This window comes from Miscanthus floridulus, chromosome 14 (assembly GCF_019320115.1).
Source record: "Miscanthus floridulus cultivar M001 chromosome 14, ASM1932011v1, whole genome shotgun sequence".
NCBI classification, from domain to species: Eukaryota; Viridiplantae; Streptophyta; class Magnoliopsida; order Poales; family Poaceae; genus Miscanthus; species Miscanthus floridulus.
In genome coordinates, this window is record NC_089593.1 from 91,427,808 (window position 1) to 91,443,070 (window position 15,263).

Sequence of the window (15,263 nt, forward strand, 5' to 3'; positions counted from 1 at the left end):
TACTTCCGACTCCGACCCCGCATCTCCTACCGGGGTTCGCAGAAACCCTGCTCACCGCTCTTCTCCGACTGGCGCAACCAGAGCTGACTGGGGCCATTCGACCGGGGACGCCCACTCGGAAAGGACCAGGGGACAAGCGGAGAAAGCAAGCCAGGACGCACAAGTCAAACCACGATACCAGGGACCATACCCTGTACGTCTGCAGAAACAGTACTATGCAACCGCCCTGACACAAACAGTATTGTAGGCGCCGATATTTTCCTCTACAGTATTGTGGGCGCCATTAACTCGCATACGGTAAGGCCCCCCACATGCCTCTGGGCATCGATAGTGTTGTGGGCGCCGGGATTTACCGTACCGGGTGAACGTGGTGAAACCTCTCACATGTCTCTAGGTATCAGCAGTATTTGCAGGTACCGACATCTGCCATTTCTAAAGAAGGCGACGCAACCTCCCACATGCATCTGATATTCTACAGTGACATCAACAGTGTTGTGGGCGCCTACCATTATCTTGTACCAGCCGGCATGGGCGACAAAGCTCAGTAGCATACACACCCTCACCCTCTCACTTGTAAAGCCATCCCTTTATCTATAAAAGGGGATGTGATCCCTCCAAACGAAAGAGTCTTTTTAGTTAACCAACATCGATCAAGTTCACTAGCTCACAACCACAGAACCACTGGATTCGGACCTCAAGCACACGCTTGAACACTTAGCTCATAGCGTAGCTTCTGACGCCCTCGGCCCTTCCGACCAGAGCCGACCAGACCTCTTACACACCCCTTCTTCCTCCTTCTCGTTTTTAACCCCACTGCAAACTTCGAGCACTTGGGCTCAGGAATAAAGTCACTGACCGATCCAAACTGGACGTAGGGCACGTTGCCTGAACCAGTATAAAACCCTGTGTCATTGAGTGCTAGATCACCTCCGATCACAACGTACGGCAAAACTACAAATATTTACTAGTTGATCACTTTCTGTACTGACAAGTAACATATCAAATCTATGTCAGGTAAGCTGAAGCCGGATGAGCGTTGCCAAACACACCTTTATTATAAAAATACATTTTAGGATAAATAGTATAGTAATATTTACTTGATACCATAAATGTTACTTGTATCGTTTGACAGAGTTGCATCTTTTTAGTCCGACAAAGATAGTAATTGCAGAGAAGGCAAGACACACACCAATAAGCAGGTTCTGTTCGCTTGAACTTATCGGTAGTACCGTTTCAGCGAAATAATAGTGTTTTTCTCTCTCAATAAATCAGCATCAGCCGTTTCTCTGGCCAGCGAACACCTAGCCTGATTATGAGTCAACAAACGGTGCGCCGACGAACTTTCTGACAGCAACTAGTGGCGGCCATTGGTTTGGTTCTTGCTCCATCGGCTTCTCAACACCGAGCTCTCCTTCCTCCTCCAGATGAGACCCGTTGAATCAGCAGACCCGTGAGGCCATGACTCACTTTCGTTACCGCTAGAGGCCAAACCGCCAGAGTGAAGCTGAAGCAGCAGTGGATGGGCATGCATGGGGAAAGGTCGTGCCGCGTGCCACGTGCCACCGTGCTAGGTAGGCTCCTACTAGGTCCTACTCCTACCGTTGCAATGGACGATGACTACTGCTTGTCGCTGCCGCCGCCCAGTCACTCCATTCTTGTCTGAACCTTGCTTGGCGGTGGCAGTCGCGACTTGACCTGTGGCTTGGCTACTTGGCTGTCAGGTCAGGTGCCATGGGAGCTGTTCATTCATCACCAAGTGAAAATCGCTATAGGAGCTTGCCTTTTTTTTTGTCTCCTCCTGATGGAAGATGATGGGCGGTTGTGAGGCTAATTTTAGCCAACTAATTCTTAGCTCTAATTTATCTAATCAGAGACTAATAAAAAGATTAATTTTTTAGCTAAGCTTCTGACCAATTGCTGGTCAAACCCAGCTAAGGCCCTATTTAGTTACACCCCAAAATGCCAAAATTTTCAAGATTCTCCGTCACATCAAATCTTTGGACGCATGCATGAAGCATTAAATATAAATAAAAAATAAAACTAATTACACAGTTTAGACGAAATTCACGAGACGAATCTTTTAAGCCTAATTAGACTATGATTGGACACTAATTGCCAAATAACAACGAAAACACTAGAGTAGCGTTTTGCCAAAAATTTTGGCATCCAAACTGGCCCTAACTTAGCCTAATTCTAAACATCAAGTAAAAAAATAGCTCTAACTGATCCAAACTTTTGTAAAAAAAAAACAATTTTATTTTTTCCTAGGTACATAGGCTAGTTTTCATTTGTTGGATGCCCTAAGCTATTGGGCTTCTCTCTCAGGGTGACATGCATAATTTGTTCTCCTCAAAATAAGATATGGACTCCTATCTCTAATGGACGACACGGTGGCATCTTAAAAACAATCGTGCCGTCAGCAAACCTATCAAATTTTCACAACCGTATCTAGGCACGTATTTCATTAAAAGGAGTTAGAGAAGCATTACAAGCTGCCCACTCATTAATTGGTAAGCGCCGAGCTTACCAGAGAGAAGAAGGACCAAATACACAAAGAAAAGAGAAAAGGAATAGAAAAGAGACCTTGAAGATAGCCCAAGTGGCCTTTGTCCGGGCGTTGGCCGGTTTCCGACAATTGAGGTTGTCTCTTAGTTTGCTGTAATTGGCAATTCTATCAATTTTATGCACACATATGGCTAGCCGTGTAATTAATTTCAGGTACCCGTGTCACCCGTCAAAGATAAAAGTTGATACGAGATAGGGCCTATTTGGTCGGGCTCCTCCTGACGTGGTCGAGGAGCCGGAGCCAGAGGAGCCAAAAATAGTGGTTCCTCCCGACTAGTTTATTTAGATAGAGGAGAGAAAACGGCTACAATAAACATTCTCATGAACAATACACGGTTTGAGGAGCCGGAACCCCTAGAAGCTCAGTCAAATGGCCCCATAATTGGACCTTGGGTCCATGCATGCAATTTTATTCCATGTGCCTTTACACATCGAGCGCTCGTGATGGAGACCATCCGCATGCACAGCTGTAAATAGATCCAATGCATGATCGAGTTACGTACTAGTACGTCTCATCCACTGCTGTTGCAAGACAAATGGAGCTCCATCTGCTTCTGCCTGTGCCTCTGCCTCTGGGAGGTTCAGTTCAGAGCCAGCCCGGACTGAGCTTTCAGGTGCTTGCTTGCTTGCTGCACCTGCCTGAACGTCTGAACCGCTCAAATTCCCCAGCACGAGAGGGGTAGTTCCTCCATGGGCACTGCCTGTCGTCGTCTGCCGTCCAGTTCAAGGTGGCGTTCGTTCTCCCATGGACCATGCCCGCCACCATGGTTCCGAAAGCAATCATTTTTATCTCTGCCTGGGCGAGTGACTGTGACTCACCTAACCAAACCTTGCAGTGGAAGGAGAAGGAGAAGCAGAAGAAGGAGGAGGAGCTTCAGGAACAAGCACGTGGCCAGTTGACGAGCCACACCAGAACACCATAAACAAGCCATCATCTTGCACGGATTAGCACAAAAAGAAATCGGAACGAGATCAGGAATGGCAGGGAATGATGGAGCGAGGTTGAAAGAGACGAGAGAGAGAGAGAGAGAGCAAATCTGTTCAGGAGACCTCAGCTGATTCAGCTGCAATCAGGAGCAGGGGACCTCGTGAGCTGCCACTTGTCCTTCTCCAATCTCCACCCCAACCCCATTTTTTCCTGCCAAGTTCCACACGAACTCTGGAGATCCACGAGCACGACGCAAAACTCTCTCTCTCTCTCTGAACCCACACCGGCCAAGAAGAAGACGCACCAGATCAGAGCAGGGAGGGACCAGCAGGTCGTTGCAGACATTTCCTTCCCAATCCCAATTCATCCATCCATCACCCATGCCATCATAGCGGAGCTCCTGCCGTGCCGCCTCCCATGGCGCCCCTGCACAGGCTCCACAACTGCAGGCGCAATGCCGCGGCCACCGTCGCCAGCGCCGCCTTCCTGCTCCTCCTCCTCCTCCTCATCCTCTCCATCGTCGTCCTCACGGCCACCCGCCGCGGCGACCACGCCCACGCCCACCCCATCGTCGGCATGTTCACGTTCTCCGCCGCCGCGCCGGCGACCGCGGAGGGGTCGTCGCTGAGCTGCCAGGCGGAGCTGTGGGCGCTGCCGGACGCAGCGGCGCGGTGCGGGTACCTCTCGTCGCCGTCGCACCGTCCCTGCGCGCCACGCGGGTACGTGCACTACCTGCGCGTCTTCTACTGTGGCTTCGGCGGGGCGCCGTGGCTGGGCGCCGCGTCGCTGGGGCTCTGGCTGCTCCTCCTCTTCTACCTCCTCGGGGACACCGCGTCGCGGTACTTCTGCGCCGCGCTCGAGGGCCTCTCCGCCGCGCTGCGCCTCCCGCCGTCCATCGCGGGCGTCACGCTCCTGTCGCTCGGCAACGGCGCGCCCGACGTGCTCTCCAGCGTCGTCGCCTTCGCGGCCGGCGGCGGTGGTGGTGGGGTCGACGGTGGCGATGCGGGGGACGTCGGGCTCAGCAGCGTCCTTGGTGGCGCGCTGTTCGTGTCCACCGTCGTGGCCGGCGTCGTCGCCATCGTCGCGGGGGGACGAGGTCAGATCGAGATCGAGCGGCCCGGGTTCGTGCGCGACGTCTGCTTCCTCCTCGTCGCGCTCTGCTACCTCCTCGCCGTGTTGCTCACCGGCACCGTCACCGTCTGGGCCGCCGCGTCGTTCCTCTCCCTCTACGCCGCCTACGTCCTCCTCGTCTGGACCTCCCACTGCTGCGCGGCCGCCACGGCCGGTGACGCCGACCCGGAGGACGACGGCAAGACGAAGCCCGTCGTCGCGGGTCCCGATCTCGATGACCTCGCCGCGCCTCTCCTCCTCGACGGCGGCAGCGGCGGCGGCGACAACGACGGCGAGGCGCCTCCACCAGTACTCCCCATCTCGTCGTCCAAGCACACCGAGGCCACCGCATCGCCACGGAGGAGCAGGAGCCTCGCGCGCCGCGCCCTGGACGCGCTCCAGTGGCCGCTGTACCTGCCGCGGCGCCTCACGATCCCGGACATCGCGGCGCACCGGTGGTCGAAGCGCTACGCGGTGGCCTCCGCGCTCCTCGCCCCCGTCCTCCTCGCAGCGATCTCGTCCCCCTCCAGCCCCGCCGTGATCCTCTCCGGAGCGGTGGCGGGGACGGTCCTCGCGACCGCCGCCTTCCGCGGCACGTCCTCCTCGTCGCCGCCCGCGGGCCGGTGCCGGCGCCTGCCGTGGCTGGCCGGCGGGTTCCTGATGTCCGTGCTGTGGTCCTACATGCTGGCGCGGGAGCTGGTGGCGCTGCTGGTCTCGATCGGCCTCGTCGCCGGCGTGCGGGCGAGCGTGCTGGGCGCGACGGTGCTGGCGTGGGGGAACTCGCTGGGGGACCTGGTGGCGGACGTGGCCATGGCCGTGCACGGCGGGCCCGGCGGGGCCCAGACCGCGGTGTCGGGCTGCTACGCGGGCCCGGCGTTCAACACGGTGGTGGGCCTGGGCCTGTCGCTGACGCTGGCGGCGGGGGCCCGGTTCCCGCGCCCGTACGCGATCCCGGCGGACGCGTCGGCGTACCAGGCGGCCGGATTCCTTGCGGCCGGGCTGGTGTGGGCGCTCGTGGTGCTGCCCGCGCGTGGCATGCGGCTGGACAGGGTGCTTGGGGTGGGCCTCCTCCTCATCTACGTCGGCTTCCTCGGAGTTAGGCTCGGCTCGATGTCTCTCGGAGCAGCGATCGGCTCATGATCCATCTTCTTTTCTTTTCTTTGGGATCCATGATATTATTGGGTGGTGGTGATGGATGGTCAGGATTAATTGGAATGTCAATTCTTGGGACATACCTACATACATGTATAGTTTCCATACATGCATTTGTGAAAACAGACCCTCTCTCAAGCCAAATGTACATAGCAATAGCATATTGGTGTTCACAAGAACCATTTCAACTAGATCCCTAGAATGGTGCCTGTCCACCCTTGCTCCGGTCTTTCTTCTTTTTAATATAACAGGCATATATGTACATTTCATTTCAAAGAGAAAAAAACAATATGGACAATGCATGTGGTTGATTATGTTGCATTAGCCATTGAGTCGATGAAACTTATATATAATGAGTTGATGCATCCGAATTAAGCACAGGCGATGACGACATCTTGTTTCTTCTTGTTGCATGCATGTTCACATTCCCTCGTGGGTATGAGTTATGTTGCATATAACTGTAATGTGGTTTTGTCAGCTTTACGTGAAGGAAAGTGACACATAGTGTCTAGGTATTTTCTCATCTTCCCATATTTGATTTGATATAAAAAAAAATCTCGGATCAATTTAGGTTTGGCTTCATCTTCTCTGTCTAGCTCACTCTTTCTTGTCGCGCGGGTCGCGCTCTCTCTCTCTCTCTCTCTCTCTCTCTCTCTCTCTCTCTCTCTCTCTCTCTCTCTCTCTCTCTCTCTAGGTTGTTAGGGTAACGATAGTAGTGCACATGTTTTTTTAAGGTCTTTGGGGGGGGGGGGGGGGGCAGAGAATGAGAGCATCAATAATTGACATGATGTTGGAAATTTAAAATTGTAGTGGGGGTAGGGGTATAGAGCTGTACTCATGCAAGAGAGGGGGTGCATCATTTGAGGTCATGGCAGAAGAATTGCAATGAGGCAATAGGGTCTTGGTACGCATGTGGCAGAGATCGCACGCCCTTCCATATATACGATATAGGATGGCGATATATATTATATTGTCTCTTTTTATTCTTTTTGATTGAAATTGAGATACATACATCGTGTAGCTAGACGGTGATTGTGGCTGGTGAGATGGAAGGGGAGATATGAGCTAGATTGCATTTTCTCCTTTTCAAATTATAATATGTTTTGGTTTTTCTAAATACGTAGCTTTTGCCATGCACTTACATATACAATACGCTTAAATACATAGCAAAAACAATGTATCTAGAAAATCCAAATCGACGGAGGTAGTAGGACCGTGTGGGAGAGAACCAAATTAATTGAAAGGCCACTGATCGGAGGCCCAAATCGTGATTACTGGGGTCTGGCGGGAAGGGGGTGTTACCGTGCGGGCTAGCAGATGATGGCCGTGGCGATGCCGCCGCTCTGGCTGCATGGTCCTGTAACGTCCTTGCGTTGACACTGCCTGTATTAGTGGATGTTTTTTCAGATTTAAGTAGGTCAGTTCGACTCGTGCACAGCAAGCACCAGTGGTCTAGTGGTAGAATAGTACCCTGCCACGGTACAGACCCGGGTTCGATTCCCGGCTGGTGCATCCAATGTTCATTCTTTTCCATACCTTTTTATCATTTTGTGTCTTTTTTTTTTTGGAAATCTTATCATTTTGTGTCTTGTTCGTGCATGAACACGGATGTCATATGTGATGCTACTAATCAACCGACGCTGAAATACAAACAACAACATTGAACATACTAGTGGTAGGCCGGTCCCGTTCCTGCTTCCTGCTCCTGCTCCTACTCCTGCTCCTGGCCCAGGATCCAAGGCGGCCGTCCGGCCGGAGCGCTGTGCTGTCACGATACCATACCGGCCCTGGTTGTATTGCTAAAAGAATCCATAGCTAAAAATATTATTCATTCAATAAAATAGTATGACTTACGGGACAAACTAACAGAGTCACTGTTCTCCCCTGTTCTCCCCTTTCATCCCTCCCTTCATTATTGCACGACAAGTCAAATCAAACCCACTCAAATAAGTACGGGAGTACTACAGGAGTTGCACAAGCACAACCAGTACAGTACGTTGGTGGCCTGCCTTTGATTCACGGCATCCTTCATTTTAATTTATCGTCAGTTCGTATTAAACTAACAGAGCCACTGTACAGTTAGAGGTGTTTTGATGAGCGATGACCTGTTTGGCAAAATAACTCCTCATAATACATAAAACGGTAGGACCAAAATGCCCTTCCTCTTTATTTCATATCCTTATGTTCTTCATCTGGTACTGGAACCGCAGCCGGCCTTCTTTGTTGATAAACTATCCCTGCTCAAGGATACCGACTCCGCGCTCCTTCCCCTCCGTGCTGCCCCGGAGGCGTTTCGCGCCCGGTGCCTGCGCACTCCGGCGGCCACGCGCCCGGTGCCGGCGTGCCCCGACGGCCGCGCACGGCAGCTTGCGGACTTTTTCTTCTACGTGCTTCTTCTCCGCGGGGCAAAACAGGCTTAGTCCTTGATGGGGCCCATAAGGGCGAGGTGAAACCACTCTTTTTTTTTACCCTATCCCACGCCAAATTTGTGTGAGAACAAGTTTTAAGGGTCTTCATCAGTAAAACCGTTTCATCTTAATCCATTTGGCAGAAAACGGATCAAACGGCTGTTGAAGCCTGTTAAATAGGATCTAAGTAGTTTTGACCCGAGGGAGTTAACGAGGTTTAAATTAACCAGAATGACTACATCATCCCTGGAAATGATTACACAACATTACATGTGTATTAGGCTCACTGGCGTCCCACTGTCAGACTGCCGGAACTGTACCAGCAGTGATGTATTATTAGGCTCAGAGAAGACGACCTGCTAGTTCGTTTCGCATGGAGCATATATATACACCCAGAGCGACACTGCCACGCGGCAGCGAGCAAACGTAGGGAAAGTGGCAAATAGTGGTTAGGGACGTTAGGAAAGCGTGGATCCGATCACATACGTGCAGTGATATGTTGTTACATACAGAATTGTTAAGGGCGTCCTTACAGGAAGATGAGAGACAAAAGCAAATACTATTTTATGGGAATTGCTCCGGTGCTCCTCTTTCTTAAAAAAAAGAAATAGCACAAATCTCAAAGTGATCTATCTAATAAAATAAATATTTTTTAATTATGATCCATCTAGGTTCCGCATGGGCTCAGCCCTTGAAATCCTAGCCCGTGTCCAGCCCAAACCCAGTGTAGTTCCCTTGTGCTCCGGTCTCCAGATCTCCGACGCTCTTTCTGTTTTCTCGTGAGGGAGTCTGTCTGGAATATCGCAAGCTCCTGCCTCTTCCGTTTCGCGTAGGAGGGCCGTTCGCGACGGTTGCGTCCTGGACGCCGGCGCATGCAGGCGCTGCTGGTAAGGCGGCACCACCGTATGACTGCATGGTCGCCACACCATAAGAAGAGTGACACGCCTCTGCTCATGTCGCCGCACACCTAGCTAGTACAGAGCGACATCGAACCGAGATGATGAGATCGATCGACTCGTGCATGGAGCTCCGCTGCCGTAGAGAACTCATCTCTCCGTTTGGTCTGCTCCGAGATGGACGGGCGGCGGCGCGAGAAAAAAGCTCCGAACAAAAGAGATCGGGATTTAGAGGACATTAACAAGCGGGCTGGGTTTAGGCTGGGCACAATCTAGGGCCGGAACAGCCCAAGTGGGACCCAAATAAATAATAACTGACAAAATGATTAATTTAATTATTTATTAGGTGCTTCTGCTTTGAGATATGTGCAGTTTTTTTTTTAAAAGGAGTACCGGAGCAGTTCTCCTATTTTATATATTCTTATTTTTCTACGTACTATTAGACCCACATGCTTCTCTCTCTTAGATTCTCGGACTACGTGCTATTTGTCTAGTGACTGCTTTCTCTCCTACTTTTTTCGCGTCTACGTCAGAATAGCTAGCTATTGAGGACGCCCTTGCTATAGATGAAGTTAACCACTTAAGAGAATATAGAAGCCAATCGAGTTATTAAACGCTAACTTGAGGCACATTGCGTATGTGTACGTACTCATTTATCAGTTTGAGTACGTTGACATACTAATATTAAGATACTCAAGATCTTTACTAGGTGATTTTTTTCCAAAAGAACACATATTTTTTAATATATTGTATAATACTATGATAGTAGCATATAAAATAAATATAATCATATACTCTAAGTATATATACATACTTTGTCATACATAGTACCTTAAATGGTCTAGTATGATGATATACTCCATCTACATACACTTCGTCGGGCCATATACGTCATAAATCTAGAGATATACACATAAGAGTAACTACTCCCTAAAAGTAGGAAATAATAATAATAATAATATATATATATTTGGTTTGTCATCTCCCCAAAATTACGAAAACATTACGGTACACAAATAGCAACTGTAAAATGTACAAATCGAGCTAGCAGTTTGCGATTATTTGTAATAGATCCAAAGCTAAATACAATCAGGGCAGACCCATTCACATTTTTGCTGGACACATCCACATGGTATTGTTACATCGAACTTGTCAGGCAGCAGTAGCATCAACAGGTGCGGCGGCAGATTCAGTTGTCAGGGTCTCAGCTTCCCAGAACTCGGTCTTCTTGCCCGTCTTGGAAACAGTTTGCAGAACAGCGTCAGGTGTTACATTGCCCTTCACGGTGACCTTCTGTTCCTTGATGTCTACATCGAAAGATTCAACACCTGAAGCAACCACAGCACCAATTACTCACTTGAATACTGTAAAATATAGCAATAAATCAAAACACTTTGAGGTTTTGAACCAACTAAATCCTTAGGAACAGATATAAGTAGATTTAAGTGACTACAGTTTGGCCGGGATAACAGATTTTTTGGTTCCCAGTATCTACTAGAATCTAAGAAAAGTTTCTCTCTCTCAATCCCTGAAACATTTAGTAGCAGTTCTCCTGTTTGTGGATCTGGAGAGAAATAGTTTGGAGAATCTCGGCCAAACGCAACCTAATATGTTCAGAGCAAATTGCAGAATGGTTCAATCTAATAATCTACTTCCACTTCGGTTGATGATTTAAGACTAGTAAGTATCAAAGCAAATTGTAAAAAGCCCCAATCTAGTAAATCTAGTTCCACTTATGTTGATTTAAGACAAGCATTCAAGCAATTGCCTTGAAGTTAGACAAATAACACTCCAGCTGTTGTATGTCACATAAACAAAGATGGTAAATTTACAGGACTAGCCACAGCAGGGAGAAGACTGAAAATTTGATACTTGGAACTTAAAAGAGTGAATTTCTCTACAAAACATTCTAGGACACGAGGATTATGCAATTTGATCACAATCCTATGCATAACATCCTACTAAACTTTTCTAGCGCATTTCAGGCTCATTTGACTTCTTATTTATCTGTTGCAGTCTTTCAAGTTTCAAATACCCTAAACATCATGAATGTTACTTGTTTCAACTGTGGAAATCAAAGTTGCCACTCAAATATTTCATGCTGACAATGAAACTGCAGATAGTAAAACATGCCTAGAAACTAGCTGTTCTCTATTCTTTGAAACGAGAACCTAGAGAGAAATGAAAAGGCATGATATCTTGTTAAACTTTCCACTGGTTAAAGGCAAATTCACTAAATTAATCAGCCCAAATCTTGGTAACTAGCTGCACTGAAGAAAAATTGGAAAGGCATGACTACTGCTCCAAAAAAAATCTGTAGGTCATCATATTGTGCCAGATTCCAGCACCAGTATCAAAGCATGGCAATGGTTTGGTAACATTCAATTGAAGTTGAGGACAAGGCATCCAATTCCAGTTACAAATTGCTACTTGCTGATAGAAGGAAAATAAAAATATTAAGCAAGAGTGACAAATCAGCCTTCACAGACCCAAAAACCTCAATCTAGTAATTTATGTCCACTTACGTTAGTGATTTAAGACTAGTATCCACGCAATTGCGTAACAAGTTGACAAATAATATGTCCGGATGTTGTACTAACATGATTCATATACATGTCACATAAACAAAGCTGGTAAAATTAGAGTAGCCAGCAGGAGAAAATTAAAAATTAAGTACTCAGAACTTGCAGAGCGAATTTCTCCACAAAGCATTCTGTGACGAGGATTACGATATTTGATTGCAATCCTATGCATAACATCCTAGTAAAACTTTCTGGTGCATTTCGGGGTCATTTGATTTCTTATTTATCTGCTGCAGTCTTCCAAGTCCAAGTAACATAAAAGTCTTGTTTCAACTGTGGAAAGTTGCTACCCATCAAATATGGTATGCTGACAAAAATGAAATTATAGATACTAGACCATGCCTAGAAACTAGCTGTTTTCTATTCTGTGAGAACTTTGAGACAAACAAAGCAGCCTGCTATCTTGTTAAGCTTTGTTGCGGTTAATGGCAGAATTAATGAATCAACCAATATCTTGGTAACTAGTTATATAACAAAGACAATTTGGAAAAGCATGCAACTGCTCCAGAATCTCCGTAGGCCATCATGCCAGATTCTCATTCATTCTGGAGCATTCTGGAGGGTAAGGCAGACATACAAATTGCAAGCATGGCCAAGTTTTGCTAACTAACATAACACTCAATTAAAGTTGAGGGTAAGGCAGACATACAAATTGCTAATAGCTTATAGAAGGATGAGGAAACACAAAGATTAAGCAAGAGTGAGAAACCAACCTTCCATCTTGCCCAGAACCCGCTTAACAGCTCCCACGCAGCCTTGGCAGGACATGCCAACCTTGAGTACAACAGTCTGCACGCATCCAGGGTGGAAAAAATGTAGGAATCAGTTGGCAGTCAGACTAACTTTACTTTTCATTCACTGAATGAACGAGGAAATCGAAGCACGGTTGTGCTTCTCCAGATTCCATACACTTCATAGCTCCAGCAATTCGTATGGTTGAAGCTTTACCAACGCTACTACTAAATGCATACACTTCTCAATTTAACAATTTTGCCAACCCTTTATATTTACGCAAAGAACAACACTAAGTACATATAACCAGTACTCCTATAAGTTGTTTTGGCTTTACAACATAGCTTTTGCTAAAAAAAAGACCGCAACAACCTATAGCTTGGAACACAGGTAATACGTCCTCATCTCACATAACCGTATAGCATGTGTATTGGCTCTAGCATGGCCTCATAGTAGTAGTACACTAGACAGTGGATGAATCCGCTGCATTAATTAAAAAGTATAATTGTCAACGAGCATATATAAACAAATTAACAAAAACTTAGGAGGGGCTGAACAAAAGAATAGAGACTTTTTTATCTTTTCTTAACCTTAGCCCCTCTTACCTAGTACATAGTACATATATGCACAAAATTTTAAGGGAGGGCTCAGGGGGGCTCAGGCGGGCTACAGCCCCCAGCCCCCCCCCCCCCCCCCCCCCCCCCCCCCCCCCCCCCCCCCCCGAAAGTCCCGCACACATGTAGCAGGCAGTAGCCAGAGACCCAAAACTAAACTGTTGACTTGACAGGGTCGAGGGAGAAGATCGATGGATGCAAGGGCACGCAGCAGGCCTAAACGACCCTACCTTAGATCTATGCGCACGTCGAAACACTAACCGGCATCATCACGGTCTCGCACCTGATGACCTACTGATTCGCAAGCGAAGCGAACCGGACGCGCCGCGCGCCGAAAGAAATCACCATAACTCCAAAAATCTAGTACCAATCGTTTCCGATTAGAGCGGAAGGGGGGCATTTACCTGGGCCATAGCGCGAGAGGGCAGCAGGCTCGGGGGTGAGATCTCCTGACGGCGAGGCGAAGGCGAAGGCGAGGGCGGGGAGGAGGAGTGGAGGACGGGGGAACGCGGGGATCTGTGGGACGGACGGAGTCGGGGGAGAGAGATAACAGGCGGGCGCCGGCGGTGCGGTGCGGTGCGGTGGAGTTGGGAGACACGCAACGCAATGACGCAAGCGCGGACGCAAGGGAAGCCTCCCTTCACTGACAGGTGGGGGCGTCGAGTGGTGGGGTCGAGGGAAACAGCCACGTGGTCGAGTAGATTTTGATTTCCTTCTCCGTGTACCGGACTCAGTCCTAGCGTAGCGTGCATCGCACGCTGTCGTGTCCACGACCACGACCAACTTCATCATCCCGTCGTCCCCGTGGCGACGGCGATTAGCTACTAGCTAGCGGTGACAGAAGCGAGAACACGACCATCCGAGGAGAGGGAGGGGGACTCTTTCTATTTTTCATCTCCATACCGATTAATTTGGATTGTCGTGAGTCAGACTATAATTGTATTATTATCTCATTTCTCGTAGTTAACCTTAATGGCGATGAGAGGTGTCTAGGTTCATTGAACCAAAGTTCATCTTCCTCTTTTTACCGCCGTCGTTGCCCTCGCCGTCTTGGTTACCACTGGCCAATACCTCGATCAGGGCCCTCCCGACGAATGTTGGATGAACCTACCCCCATACGGCTCCTAATTCGGTAGCTCTAAACTCCTTTCTCCGACGATGACAACAGAAGCGACGTACATACGGCCATCGTGGCATTGACCTGCTAGCTAGCTCGGAAGGGAAGGGAAGGGAAGGGGAGGAGAGATTTGGAAAAGACAAGGACAGAGAAAGAAGAAGAAGCTAATGCCACCATTAAATCTAGATCGAACAGTATCAGATGGGTTCTCTAGTTAGGCTTAAAAGAATAGGCCTTGATCTCTAAATAGCTTTTACTAATTAGATTATAGAGTGTGATGATTTGGACCATTGGATCCTTAATTATGCGCGCAAGCAATTGTCAGTGCGACTATACTCTCGTATTAATATAAGTTTGAGATGAATTATAGTATTGTAATAATCCATTTGCTTGAAATATTATAATTAATTCAATCTATAATCTAATTGATATTTCTCGTTCATCTAGATTATTAGTTTATCTGGTTACTACAATTTAAAGGTAATAATTAAGGTTATCTGGTTACTATAACTCTAAGGTATTAAGATAGTCTAAACAAGCCCTAACTAAGATTCTCATGTGCTAGCCTCTGAAGGTTTACAAGGTCGAGGAAGGAGTTGTATGGTACGAGTACAAATTTTTGGGGTAATGAAACGGAGCTAGTAGCATCATAGTCCAGGGAGATAAATAAAGAGACTTTTTCTAGGGCAATTCTGGCAACTAACCTTTGCAGCAATCCCATGACACATGCATGCTGATTGCTTCAAACCGGCCAGAGAAAAGTACAGACTGGACAGATTAGCAGTCAGATCAGATGGTAAAATAAAACATAACTGAAGATTGTGCGACCATCATGCTTCATGCGTGCTAGCTAGCTCTTTCACAACGAAAGTGAACGTCCAGCAATCGTGTCCTTTCAAAACACATTCAGAACACACAGACAAGCATGCATCATCTGAATGACTGGATTTATAAACAATCTGTAGTTAGCTTGCGTGGATTGGACGACGCCGTCGTGTCGACGACAAACTCCACGATGCCGTGGCAACGGCGTGTAGGAGCCTATTGATGAATTTGCATATGTTTTCCACTGACAGAGGCCTCCGTTTTCCTATTCAATTTTCATTTACAGAAACAAAGACCTCTATGAGGTTTGTTTCACCAAGACAATCAACCAAGA

The 15,263-nt window shown here is 48.1% G+C and overlaps 2 protein-coding genes and 1 non-coding gene across 3 annotated transcripts; 2 read left to right on the forward strand and 1 right to left on the reverse strand.

The window, feature by feature from the left end:
* The first annotated feature begins 2,923 nt into the window (after positions 1-2,923).
* Positions 2,924-6,022, forward strand: LOC136504331 (cation/calcium exchanger 1-like). Its single transcript, XM_066499217.1, has one exon. The coding sequence runs from the start codon at positions 3,911-3,913 to the stop codon at positions 5,741-5,743; it is 1,833 nt and encodes a 610-aa protein (XP_066355314.1). The 5' UTR covers positions 2,924-3,910; the 3' UTR covers positions 5,744-6,022.
* A 1,174-nt stretch (positions 6,023-7,196) lies between these two features.
* Positions 7,197-7,267, forward strand: TRNAG-GCC (transfer RNA glycine (anticodon GCC)). The gene has a single exon. It is a non-coding gene; the product is annotated as a tRNA-Gly (tRNA).
* A 2,736-nt stretch (positions 7,268-10,003) lies between these two features.
* LOC136504332 (copper transport protein ATX1-like) lies at positions 10,004-13,575 on the reverse strand. The gene is made up of 3 exons (XM_066499218.1): positions 13,392-13,575; positions 12,355-12,430; positions 10,004-10,387 (listed from the first exon to the last, which is right to left on the reverse strand). The coding sequence occupies exons 1-3, from the start codon at positions 13,398-13,400 to the stop codon at positions 10,212-10,214; spliced, it is 261 nt and encodes an 86-aa protein (XP_066355315.1). The 5' UTR covers positions 13,401-13,575; the 3' UTR covers positions 10,004-10,211.
* Between the last annotated feature and the right edge of the window lie 1,688 nt (positions 13,576-15,263).

Bases quoted from the DNA above. Each gene is read 5' to 3' on its own strand.
- LOC136504331 (XM_066499217.1), top strand. From the start codon at position 3,911: ATGGCGCCCCTGCACAGGCTCCACAACTGCAGGCGCAATGCCGCGGCC.
- LOC136504332 (XM_066499218.1), bottom strand. The intron at 10,388-12,354 runs GTTGGTTTCTCA...TGGTTGCTTCAG, and splicing joins GGTTCTGGGCAAGATGGAAG to GTGTTGAATCTTTCGATGTA.